The sequence below is a fragment of the Scomber scombrus genome, chromosome 9, assembly GCF_963691925.1.
Source record: "Scomber scombrus chromosome 9, fScoSco1.1, whole genome shotgun sequence".
NCBI lineage: Eukaryota > Metazoa > Chordata > Actinopteri > Scombriformes > Scombridae > Scomber > Scomber scombrus.
In genome coordinates this window covers 20,137,671-20,161,659 of record NC_084978.1, presented here as the reverse complement: position 1 = coordinate 20,161,659, position 23,989 = coordinate 20,137,671, and the positions used below count along the sequence as shown (strand labels likewise).

The 23,989-nt window shown below is 40.6% G+C and overlaps 1 protein-coding gene across 1 annotated transcript in view; it reads right to left on the bottom strand.

Moving 5' to 3' along the window:
* flt4 (fms related receptor tyrosine kinase 4) overlaps positions 1-23,099 on the bottom strand; it is a 48,427-nt gene extending 25,328 nt beyond the window's left edge. Inside the window, exons 1-3 of the mRNA XM_062425526.1 lie at positions 22,810-23,099; positions 3,486-3,582; positions 1,231-1,505 (exon numbers count right to left, since the gene is read on the bottom strand). Of these exons, the coding sequence (XP_062281510.1) occupies positions 1,231-1,505; positions 3,486-3,582; positions 22,810-22,867 (430 nt within the window). The 5' untranslated portion in view covers positions 22,868-23,099. The remainder of the gene's footprint in view (positions 1-1,230; positions 1,506-3,485; positions 3,583-22,809) is intronic.
* Between the last annotated feature and the right edge of the window lie 890 nt (positions 23,100-23,989).

Below are 23,989 nucleotides of genomic sequence, written 5' to 3'. Positions count from 1 at the left end.
GTGTATCTGTGTTTAGAGGGTGGTGTGTAGCACAGACAGGGTAAAGGAGCTACATCTGCCTATCTAACTAAATCCACATGCGTCTTTTCTCATCCCGCCACATGCTGGGTCTAATTTATGGCTGGGATTTCATCTGCTTCTGATCAGCCTCCTGGTTAGATCTGTGGAAACTGTTTTGGCACCTTGTCAGAGGGGATAAACAAGCGTTTCACATGAGTGGACTGGTCAGCAGGATTCTCCTACATGACAATCATCATAATCAATCAGCTGTCTCTCTCATCCTCCCCATTCACTCCTCCTTCTACTTTTCTCCCACAACACATGGAACGAGGAAAGTCAAGGAAAAGTGAAGAAGCAGCAATTGAAGTCTAGCTCAGAATCCTAAAGTTGGGGCTAAAATTGAGGAGGTACAGTAGGAGTGATGGCTCTGAATCCTGTTATCATGTGAGACACAGTGCAGCCAGGAGAGAAAAGATTTGTAGCAAAACCCATTTCATTGTGCAGCTCTTATCAGATTGGACACACTTGTAAAACAGTGATACCACATGAAAAGAAGGTGAACAGCCACTGTTATATTTCAATATTTATAAAATAACAGCCTATCCTTTCCCTAATTAGAAAAATGAATAGGCATGTTCATTCCTACCTTCATCAAAGGCTTTGCATCTTTAATTTCTGAAACATTAATCCTGCCAGCTTCCAGGGTGTTACTGAGGCAAAGTCAACAACTTCCAGCTCTAATAAGGCAGCAACTGCTTTGATATTGAAGTAATATCCAAACAGAAGATCTGTTTCAGTAGGATGGTTTTCTTGTTAACCTCCCAAGGAAAAGAGAAACTAAAGACAGGGCCCCACATAGCCAAGCCAAAGAGTTATTGACCAGGTCAGGCAAGCAGGAGAGGAAACATGCTCTCTTTAATTCAGACAGAACAAAATGGACCTACAAACTTCAGACTCACGACTACATAAAATGGATTTTTAAAACTTTCTAAGGACTTGGAAATAAGATGGGTTTTTTTGCTTTTTTTAAACTGACAATTCAATTTTCAAAGCTTATTTTCTCTATGCTCTGACAGTTATCTTTAAATGAAACAAGGGAAAGATTGAATAATGAGTATTTTATGCTGATCCAGCAAGGTGAACAAGGCATTTAAACATTTTCGATTTCAACTGCGTTACTATAGTTTGTATGTGTGCGTGTGTGTGTGGGTTTGTGGGGAAGTGACTCACCCCTGATGAATACATAAATGCTGACAGACGTGGTGCCGTCAATGATGGCCTTGACATCCTTGTAATAGCAGCGATAGTATCCAGTGTCTTTGGCCTGTGCCCTGTTCAGGACCAGCTTCTTGCAGTACGGCCTCCCAGGCAGCCCCGGACACTCACTGATCAAGGCGCCCCTCTGCCTGGGGGCCCCGGTGGTCGGAAGCTGGGCCTGACGGTAGGTTAGCTCCTCTCCCACCAGAGTCTGATCAGGCCAGGCCCAAGCCAGAGTGCGCTGTCCCCTGAGGAGACATCAGGTCACAAGACATGGGATAGATCTCACATTAAGATGGGCTTCAGGGTAAAAAACAATCATACATGAAAGATCAGATATAATGTTAATTTTGGCATCTATATCCATTACATTTTACCAGTTAGTGTGTGTGTGTGTGTGTGTGTGTACGTGTGTGTGAGAGTGTGTGTGTGTGTGTGTGTGTTTGTGTGTGTGTGTGTGTGTGTGTGTGTGTGTGTGTGTGTGTGTGTGTGTGTGTGTGTGTGTGTGTGTGCGTGCGTGATACAGCCCCGTTTTCTTTGTGCTTTGTCATATAAATTCAGTTACGGGTGGACATGTTAACCCGGAGGCATTATGAGTGACATTGAGTTGAATCATAATGGCTGTGTGAAAACTGATAGCTTTGCTTTCACCACCTGCCTCCGCCAACTACAAATGTCCACATTTGCAGACAGTGCCAAAAAGTGATGACTGGAAATAGCTCCAAAAATCACAGTGAGCAATAAAGCATTCTGCGGGTTATTTTCCAGCCCTAGTGAATAGCCCCTATCTATCTAGACTCTAGAAAACTGTACTTTGTAGAGACCAAATTAACTAAAATGAAACTGACGTTGTCTCCCTGGAGATTCTCAGGAGTGCTGGCCATGCGAGGTTTACATGCGAACAACTATTTAAGACCTGTGTTAGGGGGAAAATCCAAGAGTATCACCGGCTTACCAAAGACAGCATTTTTTTTGTAACGCAGAAGCAAAACGGTTAATGGAGTGACAGCTTGGCAGCAGGCAGTGCAGCAGAGATTTCATAAGGATAAAGGAGGATTATTATGAATGAATTCATATCTTCCATCGACTCCGTTTAAATCAGTGTTGGCAATGGTTTAAAACAAAAAAAAATCTGTGTTGTCTACAAAATGTCCTGGGTGGGTGTGTTTAAAGATGTAGTGTCCCATTTTTTCCGTTAAAATGTTATCATAAGGGTTCAGTAGTAGGATTTTAACATATTGCCTAATATATGTATATTTTGTATATGTGATTATTTAAAGTAAAGTTACTTTGAATAATAATTGGCTCATTAAAGTGTTTGAGACGTAACTTACTCTCATTTAAAAATCCAGAATTTATGAACTTGCAATGTTGAACTGTTGAACTGCTGGACACAAGTTATTTCCTACTTCACAGAAAAATACATTCTCACTGTTTGTGCACTGGAGTTTCAAATGTACACACCTTTAATACTTTAATATTTACTGTAGGTCTTTAATTAATGTATTTTTTTCATATGTAGAAAATTCATATTTTAATTCAATTAGTGGTTATGTAAATGTTTGTTAAAAACATGTATTAAAATTGAGACTAAGATTAAGATTTACCATCAGTAAATTGAAGCATTATTGATAAAAAAATATTTTAAAAAACACAATTGTTGTTTTTAAATAATTTAGTAGTTACAGTGAATGTAATGAATTGTCTTAACACTAATCCTACCAGCTGGGGTACCTGCAGAGCACAGAGGTATCATTTTTGTCACAATCTCAATTTTTCAGTTTTTCAGTTTGTTCCAAATGATACCATACCATTGTTTTCAATTTCTGTTTTAATTAGTCACATTTTTACACAATGTACAGATTTAACTGTACCTTTCCTAAAATAAGAATAATTCGTTTTGTTTTTTCTGACATTAATTACATAACAAATAATGTTATGACAATTAAAATGTTCAATGTTCAATGTTCAATTTCGTTGTGTTGGTTGTTTCTTACAGTAGTTTATTCTGAAGGTCCCCAGGGACCTCAGATAAGGGTTAAAGAATGAATGAATATGTTGTCTTTGCTGTAAAAACAACAACACAAACACTAACAATCATTGTTCCACTTTTTCCCATTTTGATTTTGCTTCCCAGTTTTTGCATTTTTTAAATTTCTGAAATAACAAACAGCATTTTATGCACATATGCACCTCCGCACTCCCACACCACAGCAGCGCACACATACCTGCATGTAATAGTGAGTGTTTCGTGGACTGGAATCACTAGGTCGTCTCTGGAGCTGTCAAGGATGGGTGGAGTCATAGAAAAGCCAATCACCAGACCTGAGGGAACAAACAAGGTGAACTACGTTAGATTCATGTAACACAAGTCATTTAGGGAGACCTATAGTGGTGTTAGCAGAGCTGCTGGTAGGTATCTCTATCAGGAATCTGAAATACAACACGACAGCAGCTCAAATAGCACACTGTTCATTACATTTACAAGCTGTTAGGCAATCTGCGGGTAAAGCACTTGGTCCCTGATACTAAAATAACACCCAGGCAGAGAAATCATGGCCAACGCATGAGGCGATACTGTTCGGAGCTCCCTGCTTCCTCCTTTAAAAAAGCCACAAAGACCATTTGCCCTTGATTCATTACCAGTGCCTTCACTTGTCTGGCTTGTGCTTGGATAATATGGCTGGTCCAGAATGTCATTACCATCACATAGTCCCCTCAGGGTGCTATTAGCGCTTAGGCAGACTCCACACCTATGTTTATCATTTGTAAAAGTGTCACCATGACTTATGCCCCACCTGGATATCATTAAAGATGAAAACCTCCACACAGCGATAGCAGAGACTGAGAGGGTGTATGGAGGTGGAGAGTCTGTCTTTGCTTCATGAGAGCAAATGATGAACATTTTTCACATCTGGCTCGGTGCATGTTTGACAATTATTGTGATTCGGGTGCTGTATTAAATGCACTGCATGTTGGCATTGACAAACTCAAGGACAAACTGAACTGTAATGCTACAACTTGCCAAAGTCATTAAACTCCTGTAAGGCCATAAAAGCAAAACGTGTCATACCTTTGATCACTTTCTTTTTCCACAGACAAAAAAAGTACCAGGGGTCAGATGGAGTGTCCACATAAAGAAACAGACCAGCAGATACTTTTTATATTACTGACACACATATATTCAAACACGTCCTCCTTCACTCTACAAGATGATTTCACAACAGTCCATCATGACCTGCTGCCAATCAAAACCTAGAGCTCTGAACAGCTGCGATTCTTGTACACACACCTCATTCCTTCAACACATCCATCTGCCCAAGGAATACAATAGCGCAAGGTTAGTGTAATATAAATGTTTTGTTAATCATTTTTACAGAGAAGGCTGATCCCAATATAAGGAGACTGTTCCTAGCAATAGTACAAACAGACAAAATGTCACATACTCTGCATACCTTCAACATTGACTGACATTTAACTACAGTTCTACTTGTTTTGTGTGTATGTAGTTCTTTTGACACACACAAACACACAGTAATGCCAGTCTTTTAAAGGTCCAGTATTTAGTCCAACATTTTGGGAAAGACACATATTTGTTTTCTTGCCAAGAGTTAGATAAGAAGATTGATATCACTCTCATATCTGTATGATAAATAAGAAGCTGCTGGCAGTAACTTTATATTCACCATATAGATATGAGAGTGGTATTATTATTCTCATTTTAACTCTTAAGAAGAGTCCATCATCCCAAAATGTAGGACAACATCCATGTCCATCACCTTGTATCACATTTGAAACAACGCCATCAAGAATTGTCTGCTTCTGTCTTTGCTCTGATATTAAAACTGATATCAAGCTAATTCAAAACCATATACAACCCACAACAGTTAAATGACTAACCATATTAACACCATACTGACAGGAAACAAACATGTAAATCACTCAACTATAGCACCTGTCATACAGACTAGTGCAATACAAAATGCTTCACAGATGATTGATAAGCTGATAAAAACAACACCAAAAAACAGAATAGTGTATTGAAAAATAAAAAAACGATGAAAATGTAATAAATGTATTTGATTTAAAAGACATAATAATAGTAATAATAAAATTGAGTGAAAACTAGATTAAAAAACTAGATAAAATATATGTAAAATACAAAACAAACATGAATACAATAAAATAATACAACTTTTAAAAAAGTAAATAATGTCTATAAATCATTGTTAATGTAAAACCTGGCTGAAGAGGCAGTAAAGGGGTTGACGTGGGAAGTGGTGCCAGTCCATGAATCATTTCCAGCTCGGCCCCCAGCAGGGTATTCCTGCCTGCTCTCTCAGAGATCTTTAACTCTGCCCCAGAGGAGAAGCAAAGTTTCCACAACATATTGTCTCAGCTCAGATGTGAACCTGCCACTGACTTCAGTCCCATCACCACCCCTCCGTCACACAGCCCAGCTTTGTCCACTCTTCCTCACACCTGAAAACAGTGTCATAAATGCAAGGCCCCCCCCCCCCCCCCCCCAAGAGCTACAGACAAGGGGAAAGTGACAAAGGAAATTCCTGATAGGACAAGTCACTATTTTAGGAATTTCCTACACAGACACTAAGGAAGCCGAACAAGAGAGATATTTTTACAGTTTAACAATAAACTATATTGGATACATTTATATCAGCGCACTGAAACCATAAACTTCGCTGGGAATTGAATAATTATTAATAACCATGAACAAAAAACACAAGCAAAAAATGTGCCTATATCATTAAAAAAAATTAAAACTATATGTATATCAGTGCATATCGGATAACATATACACTTATACCAATATATGTGACAGGCCAATATCACACCTTCAAATGGTCGCCACACCTGGGTGTTTCCCTCTGACTATAGATGCATACATATATAGAGAGAGAGCATATGGGAAAGCCTGTGTATGAAGACACCACAATGATATAAAAATTATGCAGATTGTGGCTTCAACATTTAGTCCGAGCACAAGGCTCCCAGTGCAAAGCATAGCAGACAAAGCACTACCTACATGTCCTTATACAGTAGTAGTATGTAGTGACTAGGTCTGACACTTGAGCTACTACTGACTGCTAATGATTGTTTAGATGTGTTGTCAGAAACTATATACTTCATATATATACTTTTATTGTCTTACCAATATCCATTTTCTGTATTGTCTGTCATTTTCATTAAGCTTTCAATATAAAGTTAAAACAAAAACAGCCAAACATATATATGAGCTGAGTCAAAAACGGTTTGCTTCTTTCCATCAGCAACACCTGTAATTACTGGCATGGACTTAAATAACCTGTGCACAACCTGACCTTTATAATGCACCTAGTGTTTGGAAGGAGCATTACATTTAACACAAATCAAATACATGGCTCCTGCACAATATATTCAACAGTAAATCTCTCTGAAGAATGGAAAATGTACACAACCTAATGTACAAGCTGATGTGTATTGACATGTCTGAGAGATGTGCACAGTGATGGAGTGTTGAGCGCTACTGAAGCAGACTTTCCATGATGGATGCTTCCTTCACAATCTGTTGAGAGATCACAATCTGTTGAGAGATCGCAAGCTGACAGACAGGATGCAAATTGTAAATCTTTTTGAAATGTCATGACTGACTGGAAAGCCCTGAGAGACGAGACATCAAGATGTGTGGAGATGCATTTGGGAGAAAAACCTGGAAGAGATGCATTTGTTATAAAGGGAAGGCTTCAGCTTTGGACTAATTGAAATGCTCCAATGTTCAGTAAGATAGACTGATATGTCTATCAGAGTGCAGCAAGGGTGTCACACGCCAGAAGGCAGAGACGCCATTGCACCCACACTAAAAGCTCTTTGAAGTCACGCAAAACATTACGCAGATACACTTCATGACAAACACACTAGTGTTTCACTGACATAGTCTATTTCCAGTGTGAATTGGAAGTTAATGTGCACCACATTACTTGTCAAGGCTTTTGATCTCTAATAAATCACTTGTCATCCTAAGTGGCTCTCTCATAACTGCTGAAGGAGGTGGCGCAAAGTTGTAACTTAATGTGTGCTGGGTTACATATCGCTGCAGACCAAAACAGCCACCGACTTCTCTGCTGCTTGGACACCTAAGATTGATGAGAGGCATTTCTACCCTGTGCATACTGTAGGTGACTCTCACCCGTGATGCTCCAGGGGCGGCTAGTCCTCATTTCTTTTGTTTCGTAATGATGAAAATGGCCAGTTGTCAACATCTTCCATATGGATGTAGCGTTTAATATGTACATTATGTTTCCAAACTGTGAGACACCAGATAGGGACAGGCCTGTCAGCCTGTCAGCTACACAAACGTTTCGAGAAATAATCCTATTAATATTTGTTTGCATTATGTCAAATATAATTCGAAGCACACATTGCTCCAATGTATAGCTACGTGAAGTGGATGCCAAAGTAAACCAAACATATAAATTCATGGCTGATAGCATATCTTGTCATGATAATAAACACATTTTCCTGCAGTGACCTTTCGTGCTGTGTTTCATGACAGATGTCAGCATTGTTATGATTGTCATCACTCAGTGAGCTCATTTATCTTAACTTGGATTAAATAGTGGTGTAAAAAAAAAAAAAAAGGATAACAGTCCATTGTACAAGCTTTGACTCTGAGCAGAAGTTTCAGCTGGAAGACAGTTGTGTAGGTGGACAGTGAGTAAGCAGAGCACCAGCTGTGAACTTTAGTTAAAGGAGAGCTTAACTATTACAGCTTTACTCTTCTGTGCACACCGCTGCAGCTTCAACAAGAAAAGAAAGACTGGATTACTCAACAAACTCTCCACAGCAATATCAACAAAACGTGCTTCAGTTTATTCTTGAGTTTACATTTCAGCTGAATTTCGTTTCATTTATTTCAAAAGACCATTAGGTTATTACATTTTCTATCCTTAATTACTAATTATGTTTACTCTACTTTATTGCTGAGTAATTTACAATGAATGCTGCAGTGTGTCAGTGACCTGAACATACTTTATGAGCTGCCAAGCAGCCACTGCTTTGCATGAAATTACCATAGACTCTTGGAACTTAAATTGTGGGCTTCATCTCGTCTGCATTAATTTTTTTCTAAAATTGTTTTTACAGTGATTTGTTTTAATTGCATTGTAATACAACTAAGTTGTTACTATGCAAAGTGCAATGAGTGTAACTTGTAATGACAAGTTGTCACTTGACAAACATAAATGCAGAGTTGATGTTAATTACACTTCATCAGAAAGCAAAGAGTCTGCTACTCAGTTTTCGAATTGAACATGAATTAATGAAAGCTAATACCTGCCTGGAAGGTCACAAATAGTAACTATACTTTCCATTGTGATCCTCTAAGGGGCCACAAATGCATTAAAAAGTTTAACAAACAACCACATGTTATGCAAAATGGTTAACAGAAGGGATGCACCAATCTGATCTTTCTGGTCTGCTCCATTCATTCAACTTAACATGTATAAAGCTACTTCTAATACTACACTACTTCCACTTTAATGTGAGACCAGTGATAGGCCTTACTGTACTATACCTTTTTGACATGTGCAATTAGTTAACCTGAGCTAAAGTACAATTTATCGTGCAGGGTTTTTCTCAAACTAGATTAAAACCTTTTTTACAAATTTTATTGTAAACCTCAGGCTACAATTAAAACAAAAAGAATGCCGTATGAACATCTTTAACACTAAAGAATTACTGTGTAATTAGATTTCACATTCCTGTATACATAGGAGAAGAATTTTAGTAGGAAAAAAGAGACTTGAAGAGTTTGGGTATCAGCATCAGTATTTGGAGTCAAATTAGTACATCCCAGTTATCACTACGCTAATGTAAAGTATATATGTTTTATTGTAAATGAGCTAAAACATGCATATTAAATCCTATTTGAAGATCCCTTTCTGTAGCTAATAACGTTTGAAAAGGACCTGATCTACTTATTCAGGATGATAGCATGGTCTAAAATCTCAAATTGATTGTGACTGGCTTGTTGACAGCCACTTTACAAATATGAACACGGGGCAGAGAGCCAAAAAAACAGTTCAGCTTGGTTCCTCTCTTTTCCCTTGCATTCCAGCTGGTGGTGCAAAGATAAGCAGCAGCTTTGGCTGATTAGCGCCAACCATCAAAAAAGCACACATCACATTTTAACCTACAATGATAAAACCGAATATTTCTAGAGCTGACTAACTTCTTCTGTTATTGGATGATTACACAGGGCATAAACACACAAGTTTAGATGTGTAAAACATTTAAACTGATTCACGCCACATTAAAAGTCAGTCAAACATTAATCTTGTAGCCAGTTTTCTGTGTTTCAAATACTTAGATCAACAATAACCCCTGTGACATTATAAAGCTTGTGACCCAGCTCATAGCCTTCTCAATATTTGGCACTCTTATCACTTCAGACTGTCAAAAATAATTAATTGTGCTGACTTTAACAATTAACAACGCTTTTTTTTTTTTTTTTTTGTATCAAAAGAATTCTTTGTGGGAAGTCATTCAACACAATTCTGTCCTGGGGAAACAGCTCGCTGAACATGTCCTTGTAAAATCCTGACATTGCTCTTGAGAAATGTGATGTCTCTGTTGTTGTGAAAATCCATTCTCGCTGTGGGAGTAATGTGTGTGTACCCTTCTAACTCCAGCTGGCTCTGCCATGCAAACATGAAGGTTTGAGTAACCTAAAAAACTTGGTAAGTGCTTTGGTACATATGAAATTCAGATACAGATGAAGCATTCATTCTCAGCATGCCAACCATATGACACAGGATCACATTGAGATGGCTACAATCAATGCATGGTTCACACAGCTGGCCTTTCTGCCTTTTCTATGCAGCATGCCTCTATCATGATGGAAGTGCCAGATGTATATAGTGTATGTGAGCTAGCAGTCAGAATTCTTCAAGGACAATTATGCCTGTTCACTCAGCATGTGCATTAGGCTGCACTTTGATGTGTCAGCTTCACATACCTGGTTGACAGGGATGAGAGATGTGCAACTAGCTACTAGTCAGCTGAAATGTGTAAACAGCATGCCTGAGGAACATCTACAGTACCTCTCCATTAAGGTAGTAAGGGTTGGAATGCCATGTGGTGCAGAGGACTGCTGCATCCAAGAGTTTTACAACAAATGAGTGCTGTAAAATATGATAAAAATGTGAAATGTGAAAAGGCTGCAAAATGTAAACCTTACTCATTTACGAGTGCCAATGGACACATGACTGAGGTTTCCTATCAGGCTCATTCCCTGCATTAACGTGGCAAAATCAGTCATGGTAGCCTGGTGGTCTTGTTAACACCATGTTACTGAAATGTACCCTGTTGGAATTTGATCTTTTGCCTTCTGTCTCTTTTTCTGCATTCAAATTTCCTGTATGGTTCTCTGTTCAGGTAAATACAACAACAACAAAAGTAATTAAAGCCGCAAGCGGCGATGGCGGGCCCTCGCTCACCCATGCCACCGCGGGGCCTGAGGCATGGCGGGGCTGTGGCGTGAAGCAGAAAGTGAGAAAAAACCTGGGAGGAGGCCAAAAATGCAATGTTTCGTTCATCCAGTAGGGGGCAGTCACAGGTAGTTACACATATGGTCTGGTGTGGTCTGGTGTGTTCAGGGCGGCCACTCATCAGTCATGTGAAGTTTGGAGTGAATTGGACAAAGCATGAAGGAGTTATGAGAGGTTGAATGGTTCATCCACCAGGGGGCAGTAATGGGATGCATGCAGGTGTGTTCAGGGTCAGTCCCTCATCACACATGTGAAGTTTCGTGGAAATCGGACAATGTTGATGCAAAAAATGGCACTTCCTGTTTCCACTAGGGGGCGACATGAGCGACACCCCTATCAGATGGAAGAGGTCTCCACCCTGGACCTGTGTATCAATTTTCATGATGATACGTGTTCAATAAAGCCATCAAAAAGCCAAACGTATTTTCATGGCGAGGAATTGATGGTAGCCACGCCCCCACAGGGACGCCATTACTCGTAGCTTCACAGTGTTCATAATGTAGCTTCACTAACTGGTTCTGCATGTTTTAGAAGTGGAATGAAGTTGATGGGGTCAACTATGTATTTTTCATGAATTTAAGTTCACTTCCTGTTACCACCGGGGGGCGCTATGAGTTACGTGGGAAATTAATATATCGGGACGTTCAGGGCGGAGCCATCATCATGTCCAGCAAGTTTGAAGCTGATTGGATGAAGTATGTGGGCGTGAGAGCCACTCGTATGTACATGGCGAGCACGCCAAAGTTAGTTGAGCCCTGGCAGACACGCCCTTTGACCTACGGATGCGCAGAGCACAACTTAAGCTCAGCTAGGTCTGGAGATGTTGCGTACGTAATTTGAACTTGGTCGGGCGAACGCGAATCAAAACCAAAATGGCCGACTTCCTGTTGGGTTGAGGTCATGAGGTCAAGAGGCTTTTTTGCATATGTGGGTATAATACATATGTGTACCGAATTTTGTGAGCATAGGACAAAGTTAGCAAAATTCCCTATGGGCATTTTTGGACTTTGTAGGGGGCGCTATTCCGCCATTCTGCGTCGACCATGTGCGACCACCCAAAAATATCGAATTTCGGATGAGGCCGGACGTCCGTGCAAAAGTATAAGCATTTTCACATTTGGGAAAGGGGCGAAATTGGGGCACGAAATGTCGGAAGAATAATAATAATAATAATTAAAACTGCAAGCAGTGTCGAAGGGCCCTCGCACATCCACGCACGTCGGACTGTGGCACAGTCGGAGGGCGCGCAGGTAGAGGTCTTCATACGCAGGAACGTCAGTGCTTGTCGCAGTCGGAGGGCATTGACAGCAGCCATGTAAAGGTCTTTGCTCCTGCTGCTCCAATGGAACATTGTGTGATGGGGTTAATGTCTCCACTAGATGGCAGACCAAGAGCAGAAATGAAACGGGATAAGGTATTCATATAATGGTTAAACTTTGAAATCTTCCAGGGGGCGCTGTGGAGTCATTTTCTCACTTAAAAATCCCAAACTTTGTCAGTAGGCAATATGTGTGACTGTTGACGTATGTGTACAATTTGGTGATTCTGTGAAGACCGGAAAGTCCTCTAAAGGCAGAGGGAAAAACGGAAAAGTGACGCAGGAAATGCACAATAACTCACTTCCTGTTAGAGCGACAATTTTGAAAAAAATAATTTGGGCGTTTACCCATGAGTGCTATGAGTCCTGTAAATTTCACTAAGATCAGACAAAGTCTTTGGTCACATGACCTGCTGTTAGGGGGCGCTATGGAGACCCCTTGCCACCCCCACCCCCAATGATGTTGAAATTAAAACGGCGTCACCAAGTGTGACATTTCACGTGATGCATGTATAAACATCCGACAATGTATTGAGGAGTTATAAGGAGTTGTTTGTTTATACAAACAAACAACTGCCACGCCCACCTGGTATAACGTAGGTAAAATCTGTTGTCAAGTTTACATCATCAAGGTCTGAGGATGATACAGTTCCAATCTGAAGTCTGTGGAGTCAAAACTGCAGGAGGAGTTCGTTAAAGTGCGAGACCTGGAAATGGGGAAAATGGCGGAAAAAATGCACCTGTGATCCAAGATGGCCGACTTCCTGTTGGACTTAGGGTATGGGTCCAGGAGGCTTTTTTGTGCGTCTGGTCATGATATATATGAATCCTAAATTTCGTTCATGTATGTGCATGTAGAAGGCGGGGCTTCAACTTTTAATTTTCTAGGGGGCGCTGTAGAGTCATTTTGGCACTTAAAAGGTTGCGGTTATACCAAAAAATAATAGTCTTGACGAGTGTGTCCAATTTGGTGAGTTTTAGAGCTTGTCAGTACATCCTAAGTGGGAAAAGGCATTAGGGGGCGCTACTGAGCTATTGGGGCAAAATATTGGGCAAATGTGGTATCAGATGAAAGAGCTCTTGATTTGAAACCTACGTGGCAGGTTTCATGATTCTGTGAACATCATAAAGTCCTCAAAGCGGTGTTCGAAAAAATGAAAATCGGTGCACGCCACGCCGCGTGGACGACTTCCTGTTTGGTAAAAAAATTCCACAAAATTAATTTCCCAATGATCCGATGTGAGCTGTAACATATTTAAATTTCATGCCGATCCGAGAGGATTTGTGGTCACATGACCCGACGTTAGGGGGCGCTAGCGAGTCCCCTTACCACGCTTGCGTCCAATCACGTTAAATTAAATAAATTTTCACCAGCTGCGACGTGTGTGCAGAATTTCATGAGTTTTCATGCATGTTCAAGCCGCCAAAAATGCGCTCAAAGTGGCGGCATAAGAACGTGAAAAATAATAATAATAGGAATAATAATAATAATTCCGGCAAAAGCAATAGGTCCCTCACTGACTTGTCAGTGCTCGGGCCCTAATTAAAGCCGCAAGCGGCGATGGCGGGCCCTCGCTCACGCATGCCACCGCGGGGCCTGAGGCATGGCGGGGCTGTGGCGTGAAGCAGAAAGTGAGAAAAAACCTGGAAGGAGGCCAAAAATGCAATGTTTCGTTCATCCAGTAGGGGGCAGTCACAGGTAGTTACACATATGGTCTGGTGTGGTCTGGTGTGTTCAGGGCAGCCACTCATCAGTCATGTGAAGTTTGGAGTGAATTGGACAAAGCATGAAGGAGTTATGAGAGGTTGATGGTTCATCCACCAGGGGGCAGTAGAGTGTAACAAAACACAAGCGGTTGCGTTCAGGGTGGGACAGTGATTACACATGTGAAGTTTTGTGGAAATCGCACAATGATGATGTAAAATATGGCACTTCCTGTTTCCACTAGGGGGCGACACGAGTGAGATCGCCTATGAGCGAATGGAGAAGTTGAGGTCGGCACCCTGGACCTGTGTACCAATTTTCATGATGATACAAGTTCAATAAAGCCATCAAAAAGCCAAACGTATTTTCATGGCGAGGAATTGATGGTCGCCGCGTCGCCACACGGACGCCATTACTCGTAGCTTCACAGTCTTCATAATGTAGCTTCACCAACTGGTTCTGAATGAAGTTGATGGGGCAAAGTATGTAATTTTAATGAATCTTAGTTAACTTCCTGTTACCACCGGGGGGCGCTATGAGTTACGTGGGAAGTTAATATATCGGGACGTTCAGGGCGGAGCCATCATCATGTCCAGCAAGATTGAAGCTGATTGGATGAAGTATGTGGGCGTGAGAGCCACTCGTATGTACATGGCGAGCACGCCAAAGTTAGTTGAGCCCTGGCAGACACGCCCTTTGACCTACGGATGCGCAGAGCACAACTTAAGCTCAGCTAGGTCTGGAGATGTTGCGTACCTAATTTGAACTTGATCGGGCGAACGCTGTGGGAGGAGTTAATTTTAGGCGGGAAAAATCAAAACCAAAATGGCCGACTTCCTGTTGGGTTGAGGTCATGAGGTCAAGAGGCTTTTTTGCATATGTGGGTATAATACATATGTGTACCGAATTTTGTGAGCATAGGACAAAGTTAGCAAAATTCCCTATGGGCATTTTTGGACTTTGTAGGGGGCGCTATTCCACCATTCTGCGTCGACCATGTGCGACCACCCAAAAATATCGAATTTCGGATGAGGCCGGACGTCCGTGCAAAAGTATAAGCATGTTCGCATTTGGGAAAGGGGCGAAATTGGGGCACGAAATGTCGGAAGAATAATAATAATAATAATAAACATTACAATTTCAATAGGGCTTTCGCCAGGCGACTTGCAGTCGCCGCTCGGGCCCTAATAAAGAAAACTGCAACATATTCTTATCTAGAATGCAGTAACTCAAATAAATAATCTCAAATCACTTGTTGTGACTCCTGCTGTCCCTGTGTCTGTGTATGAACAAAATGTGTATAATCTTTTTTTAAACAACACCACCCAAATGTGGCTTTCTAATGCTGTTAAAGAAAAAACTTCATTAAAACTTCAAACAAATAAATCTGAATCATGACAAAAACTGATGATTTCTATTCAAATGCATTACATGCTTGTTTCGTGAGGAGTTGTGAGAAATTGAACAGTACGATTGTTCAAATTGGTACAAGATCTTTATCCTTTTAATTGCCTTTGCAATATGTGCATTCATCTCGTCGCTGGCTGATTTCTCTTCATGGCTCAAAATGGTGGTTTTGTCACAGTCAGGGAATATTAACATTGGATTTCCTATGTCCCCCTGCCTATGGGGGACACCTGAGGACTCATGATAAACCACACAGATTTACTTAAGTCACTTTTGGGGGTATTTACATAGACATTCATTTCCTGGAGATGTACCCTTACCACAATTACTACTTGCCTAAACCTAACCGTTACCTTAACATAACCCTAAACATATTTTGACTTTAAACCAAGTCTTCACCCTAAAATGAATGATTTAAGGGAACTTGCTTTTTGTCCCCATAAAGAAGACGTGTCCCCACAACATGACTGTGTAAACAGATTTACATCCCCACAACATGAAGAATACATAGTTCACACACAGAAGCATACACACACACACACACACACACACACACACACACACACACACACACACACACACACACACACATAGTGGAAGGAGCCTATCTTTCATAACTGACTCTAAGCCAGTAAAAAAAAAAGAAAAGCTTCTCTGACGAGCAGACAGATACAGGGCAGGCAGGAGTCGAGAGCATCAAGGTACATGCAAAGACAAGAGATCCCTCTCTGTGAGTGCGACGGAGGGCACATTAAAGCTCGTGTGAAGAGCAGCACAGTGTTTTTCAATTCGAGCAAATTTCCTGTTTTCTTTATTATGTTCACGCTTCTCCCATTTCCCTTTTTCATGGACGGTGAAGGAGATGTTGCCGTTAGTGTTTCCTCACTCCCCTGTAGTTTTGTCTCTGATCAGTCACATGACAGGAACAGGAAAAGAGGAACTTTGTGTAAACAAATAAACCTTTTCTCAGACCTTCAATTTGGCAGAAAGGATACGATGTGGGAGTTGTTAAAAAAAAAAATCAAAGACATATTAATCATGATTTAGCATATGTTGCATTGCTGTGCGGTTTTGAACTGGATAAATGAATGAATGAAATGCATTGAGTGCTCGATATTATTTTTAAAAATATAGACAGCTGTGATTTCTTTCCATGACACAAGGGTTGATCACACTTAAATGAGACTGTAAATGCATTAGCTGGAAATTCAATCTTTTTTGAAACTTTTAAAGTTACAGAGCAGTACAGTAGGTGGCTGTACAGTTACACAGTTATTTCAATGATTTATTTCAGTTTTTTTGACAGTATCTGGCAAAAGGCCAAGGCTGGGTTACTCTGAAATAGTCTTGTATGTCCGGCTGGGGATGGGAGGCCATGCAGGCCACGGAGCAGACCTGCTCTCTGGATGTGGAGTCAGCCGGCCTCAGGCTATAACATACTCTCTCTTGCTCCCACTGAAAGAAATAAAGTCCACTTCCTCTGTCATCTGGACACAAGGCCGGGCCACACCAGGCGACGGGCTGACTGGCAGCCCGGCTTTGATTTCATTGTTACTATGGAGAGGGATGACATCCACTGCGTCCCTGTCCTCTCCACTATTTGGGGAGTTCGGCCTTTCCAACATCCTGCCGGAGGAGGGGTGCAAAATTAAGGATGCGGCGACAAGCCATCTGGGCCAGCTTCCTATGTTTAAAATCTATGTCCCTGACTAAATCTTCCTGTACCTGCCTCACAGGCACACCGGACAACCCAAGCTCTTCCTCTGCAGTGGCCCATTTATTGCATGTCATCATTTTTATCATTGAGAAATGGTTTCCCTTGCTGAGAAGGGAACTAAACATATACTGGTAAAGGCTTCACCCTGGCTCCTAAATCGTCTGTTGCGGGCAATAACATTTCTGTTGAGAAACATCTAAAATACCTCTTTGAGTACAAGCAAGTGCCAAAGATTAACAATCCCAGCTTGCTGTGATGGCTTGCACACTCTTAAAACTCATGCTGCGACTGCTCAGAGGTCAAACTTTGAGGAGCCCCATTACTGTGCTTGTTACCTAATTCCTGGAGATTCGGGCCATAAACAAGTCTCTGCAGCCGTGTCAGATGTCCCAGTGAGCTAAATCACTGCAGCAGCTTAAGTCACTGCAGACAACAAGGGCAGAGTGTCGGGTCAACTATTTGGTGCTGAATGCCTAAAGGGAGGGAAGCTGGCAATTTCCTCAGGCTTTGCCAATGGATCCTTTCCCATGAACCCCAAGCGACCTCCAATGACAAGGCAAGAGGTGTGATTGTCCAATGAAACACCGCACATACTTCCAAGTCACCACACAGCTGCCTGAGACTGAGCAGCAGTTTGAACATAATAGTGATGGTCGTTCTTGTTAAACTGATAAGTGCTTTACATGAGTCTTGTTTCTAAGCAACGCAAGCACCTTAGAATGTTGTAATATCCGTATAACAGCCATTGTGTCCAAGGATCCAGTTTCCACCTTCAGAACGTATGCAGAGAGCAATCAACCAATAAGGACAATAGATGCCACAAATCAATTTTCTTTCAGTGTCTGACAGCACTACTTAAAATAAATGTATTTTCACTGGTTGTTACAGGAGCTGAAACCCCTGCAATGGCAAGAAAATATATGGCAAAAATACGTGAAGTCAACAACAAAGGTAAGGATTTGAGAACTATTATACCCTGAATTTTCAACATGATTATTCTGGACTGTCTCTTTTATTGATAAAACCATCACATGAAATCCTCCTCAGAAGATGCTGCACAGTAAGCATGAAGCAGTCCATGTGATTGTTTTTTGTCTAAATTTATGACAGCAAACATATAATTTATTTCATCTTCTAGGTAAAAGCACTTATAATTATACACACTCACCATGTGTGGGTTAATACACTCAGAGAGTCATAGTTCAAGTACTCAGTGAGCGAAAAGCATCACTAAAATTAATTTCTGGCTTTCTTTGTGCTTCATTTACTGCAATATAAAACTCAGGCCTTTATGAACATGATGAAAACAACAGATGAGATAGAATGAAAATCAATACACTGCATGGTAATTATTCCATATTTTAAGAACCCTATTTCTATAGGGAAAAATGTACATCATTAGACCAAAATGGGTGCCCTGCTGCAGCTAACATTTAATTTTCGCAGTAGGGACACTGGAAATCCGCCTGACAGGATCTCTGAATGGACACTTTTAAAAAGTGTTCATCTCTTTCATTGTGCAACTCGTTCTTTGTGATTCTGACACAAGAAAGAGAAGATATTATGTGCCATAATAGAAGGGCAATAACTGTTCAAACTTGTAACTGTCCTTTGTTATGATGGTTCAAGAAATGAGAGGACCATTTAGATAACAAGACTAAAAGAATCTATCATCATCTGTCATGTTAGAGGCTTTATGAGGCTGTAAACAGACTTAACAATGGTTTGGGCTAAATGCTAAATGTTAGCTTACTAACATACTCACATTGACAATGCTAGCATTCTAATGTATAGCAGGTATAATGCATAGACTGTATATAAAGATGAACGTAACGTGGTGTGACATCACCCATTAGTTTGTATTGGAGCCAGTCTGAAGCCCAGAGTCACAGCTGGCCCATGGTCAGTTCTACCTATTTAGTTTGGAGTCGGAGCCTTCCAAATAAGAAGTGCAGGGAGTTGCCTTTTGCGCTATGAAAACAGGTCGTGCTACATTGGACCGAAGCACATGCTAGCTTACCGCACACTAGGGCTGATGTTAGCTACTTTAGCTAAATTGTGCTTACAGGGCAGCTATCATAATCAAGAAGCATTAATCTTACCAAAAGCCACATCAAATCATCAAGGCCACTATAAGTTTTCAAATCTTATCAACAGTGTAATCATTTCAAAATGACCACCGGCACACTTATAAGAGTGCCACAATGACTTGTTGAGAAAAAAGATTGACTTTTCTAAAGAGAAGCTTTTTGAATGGGAGTCAATTGGAGCCAGGGAGTTTTTCGGACCCAGCATCCAGTGGCATTGCTCTTTAAGATATATACTTTCATATTGGCTTTGGTCTCATGTGGTGCTAGGTGCTAGGTGAAATTTTAAGGACTTACCAAAGTTATAACAATTCAATCTGAGGGGTACATTAATGTGTGTACCAAATTTCATGGCAATCTGTTCAATACTTGGTGAGACTTTTTACTCAAAGCTAGAAATCTCAACCTCATGATGGGACTTGAGGGAACATTGAGTTTTTCAGATTGCTATTTAACTTTTGAATGAACAATCCATTCAAAAGTTACCAGTGCTAAGTTAACTAAAAGCCTAAAATGTCAACCTAATGGTGGCAATAAAGGAAAAGAAGGGCGAAAATCAGCATGATCCAACCTGCTTCATCCAACAGTCTACTCTTTGGTCTGGATCAAAGTGGTAGAATGCCAGATCAGAACATTTCCAAGAGCCGTCCTGCTAGCATGGCTAAAAACTAGGCACAGAAAACATGGAGGGGTCAAAAAAAAGTGTAGAAACATAAATACCACAGATGGTTTTCATCAACTATCTAATACCAACTTGGACACATATTTGGCTTTTGCTACAGATTCTTGGTGTTGAAAGAGCTTATCTCTCAGCCCTAGTCATATTAGGGAGTTGGTGCTTTAACATGATGAGAAAGTGAGTGACCAGACATCAAAATGCCCGAGGGGCCTTGCTACTCCATGCCAGTGATGAGTGAGGCACCGGGCTCCCTATTTATTTGGACTTTACTGCAGAGAGCTTCCCACATGGAGGAGCAGCATTCCTCTCACGTCCGAGCTGCTCTCCAGCTGATAGAACAAGATATTCAAGGACAGGCACTGAGGTCCACTCCTGGGAGTACTGAGGTTGAATCCTGAGATCAGCGCTGAGAATAGGGGGCTATTGTTGGCTAAAACAACTCAACCTCTATAAGTGGACGACTAGAATAATACCCAGAGTTGAGAGTCAGATTTCTGGGATGATCTGATCAAGCGGAGGTATGCGTACAGAAAACACTCCGCTAAAAGCAATATCAGCACTATGCACCCAAGACACAGAGTAAGCCAAAGATCATTTTGGTCTTGAGCTCAGCTTTAGAAAAAAAAGATTCATAGCTTTCATGTGTGGCTCCTTTAATCAGAGAGGTTTTTAATAACCAATTATGTTGCAAAAAAAAAAAGAAATTGAGAGAAGATGAATCAACCAGTGATTCACAGCTCATTTCAGTCGTATCCTATCCCATTTTAACCTACCAAGATGTCTTGTTTAATTGGGCAGAAATTCTCTAGCTATGTAATAAATGTCTTGGAGCCACCATAATTCAAACCAGAGACAGAGTGTCACGGCAAGATGGCAGAAAATGACTCGGGGTGAAATCTTGATGCACCATGAATGCAGCTGCAGTGTAAATTATACATTTATAATCCCCCCTTTAAAATGACAATCACTTCTGGGCTGGTAGGTCTACAATCCACTCTTCCTCCACCTTCTCCTCTAATCATAACATAATGGGAAGCCAGAAGCCAGTACTGTCATCATGCTACTCATCATCACAGAGCTATCTTTTTAATTTCACATATTTCTTTTCATCTTTTGTCAAAAAGATTGGTTGTTAAAATGGTTAAGAACATCCTCCAAGCAAAATCTATGAATATTTAAGAGGCTATTTAATCTTCAAAAAAATGTCAATCAACAGGAAATGTGTAAAGTCAAACACAGACAAAAAAGTAAATTGCTACATTCAATGTTCATAATTTCAATTTTAGAGCCGGGCCACAAATTCATGAGATAATAAATGTTAGAATAGAAACATGAACCTTACATTCCTAGTGTTAAGACTGTGTTTAATCCCCATTTAAGGGCATTAAAAACATTTAGTGAAAATACCAACTTTTAAATCAGTGATAGCTACAGAATACCTACCCTAATGTGGCACTCAGTCACAGGTACATACTGAGAGGCTGTGACTGAAAAATGTGTCTTTGATATGAAACTAATGGTTTTTTCTGCCTCCGGGATAGTTCTGAGACTAAATCCAACAAAGATGGGACCTTGCATGGTTGAAATAACAGGCCTGCAAATAAGTTTTAACAGATAACACCACACACATGCTATAGGCACGTCACGTTTACAGATATGTTAGACAGAGCTTTACATTTCCAAGATACACATCCTGGAATAATGAGAAAAACTCCTACTCTTTGTTTTGAATACTGCAAAAGTTTGGATAAAGCCTAAAAAGAACATGTGGTCAGGTGAAAAGAATTTGAGACTGCCATTTGTCACACATTATAAAATCTATCATCACTGAGAGTCAATAATGTTTACTGTTATGGCTTTTCAAGAGGCCAAAGAGGAATAATTGATTTTGTGATGCCATTGGTCCTCATTCCTGTCTGAAAACAGCGCCTGTCTCTCCCTGGCAAATGTGACCCACCCAGCACAGTTCAGTGATATTTATGAAAGGGACGACAGCCATCCCTCCACCCTGGAGTTATGATTTGGGGAGCCATATGGTGCCCGACTGCCTCTCACAAAAGTATCCTCTGTTCTTTATGAACAACTGTTCAACTGCAAGCTGTGATGCACCACTCAAACATGCACATTCAGTCACTGTGCAAGTCCACAAACAACCTCAGCCTCAACTCAGATAACCATCAGACGGGCCTGTTTCAAGTATGACATGTAAAATAGTGCATTGAAAACAATGTGCTTTAACCTCACTTGTTTCAGGAATTTTCTAGACATTGAGTGGCTTAAAGAAAGGACATACAGAGGCAGATCACACTGAAAACACCACATTCTTTTAACAGGCTGGTTTGTCCTGGATGCAAGTGATATTATCTCACCTTTCACTTACTGTACAAAAATAAGGTTACAAGAAAATACCATTCTCAGAGATTCCCTCCTCCACCATCACACAACACAAACACCACCACCTCCTTCTCCCCCACATCAGTCCAGTCTAGATCATTCAGCTCTCCTTTCCATGTGACCCACATATACACAATAATTATTTTTTCCTCCTCTTTAGATTTAGCATCATCAATTAACAGCTGCATCTTTATCAAAAACAACAACAGCATGCCTCCCCCTAGTGCCTATCTGCGTGTTGACTTGAGACTCCCACCGGATTCCTCAATAATTCAGTTCCACATTGAGATGCAAACTTTGAATGATTTATGAGTGATAAACTGCGTTAGGTCATATTGAGGAAACCCATGTGCACTGTAAATTCAATAGAAAGGATTCAGGTGTAAAATATGTTTTTGATCGAACTTGGTGCATTACTTAATGTGTGTAACTTAATATTAAAGAAATATCCCGTTCCGAATTACACTGATGACACATAGCTAATTAAAGAATAATTAAGTTGTTTCAGAAAAGTCTATTCATGATCTATCTGGCCTTAGTTTAACATGAATAGAACTTTGGAGTTCTACAATTAAAGTTCAATCAACATCGGATTAATTATTTACTGAAAGCCAGTGTAAACAGTCCGCTCGACCTTTCCCTTCATTCTAAAAAGAAAAAAGTTTTTTGCGCTCAAAAACTTTCAGACTTGTCTTCTCACCTGAGGCATATGCAATTCCAATCCAAGTCCGACAGAAAAACGTAAGATCTGTCTTCATCTCCAGATCTCCGGTCCCAGAATTGCAGCAGGTTGGGCATATGTTTCTTCTAAAGCCCCGTTAGTTGTTTTAAATGTTGACGGAGACGGTGCAGTGTTGGTTTGAATGAATGTCCGTGGATGGGAAAAACTCAGGTGAACCTCGGCCAATCGATGCCTGACTGTAGCGACTATGCACACAGAGGACAACGCCGAAATGCTGAGGAAAACAAGAGGAGGGGGGCGTCTTTTTTCCCGGTTTGTCAAAAGGATGCATAAGGCACTGAATGGGATTTACAATGATTTCCCTTTCCTTTGCTCGTGACTGGAGCGCACGCACGCCCACCTATCCAGTTCATAAAACAAGCTGAATCGTGTGTGTGTGTGTGTGTGTGTGTGTGTGTGTGTGTGTGTGTGTGTGTGTGTGTGTGTGTGTGTATGTGTGTGTGTGTGTGTGTGTGTGTGTGTGTGTCGTAGTGGTGGGTCTAAAGGGGGGGGTACTCCCTATCATCCGTGAAAAATGTCCTTCCTGCAAACTCCAAATTAGTTTCATACTCTGCCTTAAGGACCTATAGTATATTATAGATTGCTAGGTGTAACATAAAGTACAATGCAACACTAAAAACTCAGTGATGAGAGAATTTGTGATGCCTCAGTGCAAAACTGCTTGATATTGATTTTCATTTCTCAAAGGATTTAAATGCAAACTGACATTCAAATAGCTCAGCAGGTAATCCTAATACCATCAGAAATCCTTGTAAAGCCACCACAGCAATACTGCGGTGTCACTGTAGGAAGCGAGCCAATACCACACATAATGAGGACACACATTCTCCAGAGGAATATTAGAGAAGATATTAAAAGTTTTCTCTTCTCTTGGTTAGCTGTCTTTAATCCAGAAAATAACAGTATTTTTTTTAAAGAAACCTCTCTCGTGACAATAAGGTCTACAGTTGTATCTGCTCAGGTCAAATGTCTGCCATTAATTTGAGGAGAAAAGTCTTTTGGGCTTAGAAAACACAAATTCTTCCAGACATTCAACAAACGAAAATCCAGCAGAGGGGCTCAGGGAATAGCTTTTTATTAAGAGTGTGTAATTATTCTTGTGAAGAGGTCAGATGAAATGATACCTCCACTGAAACTA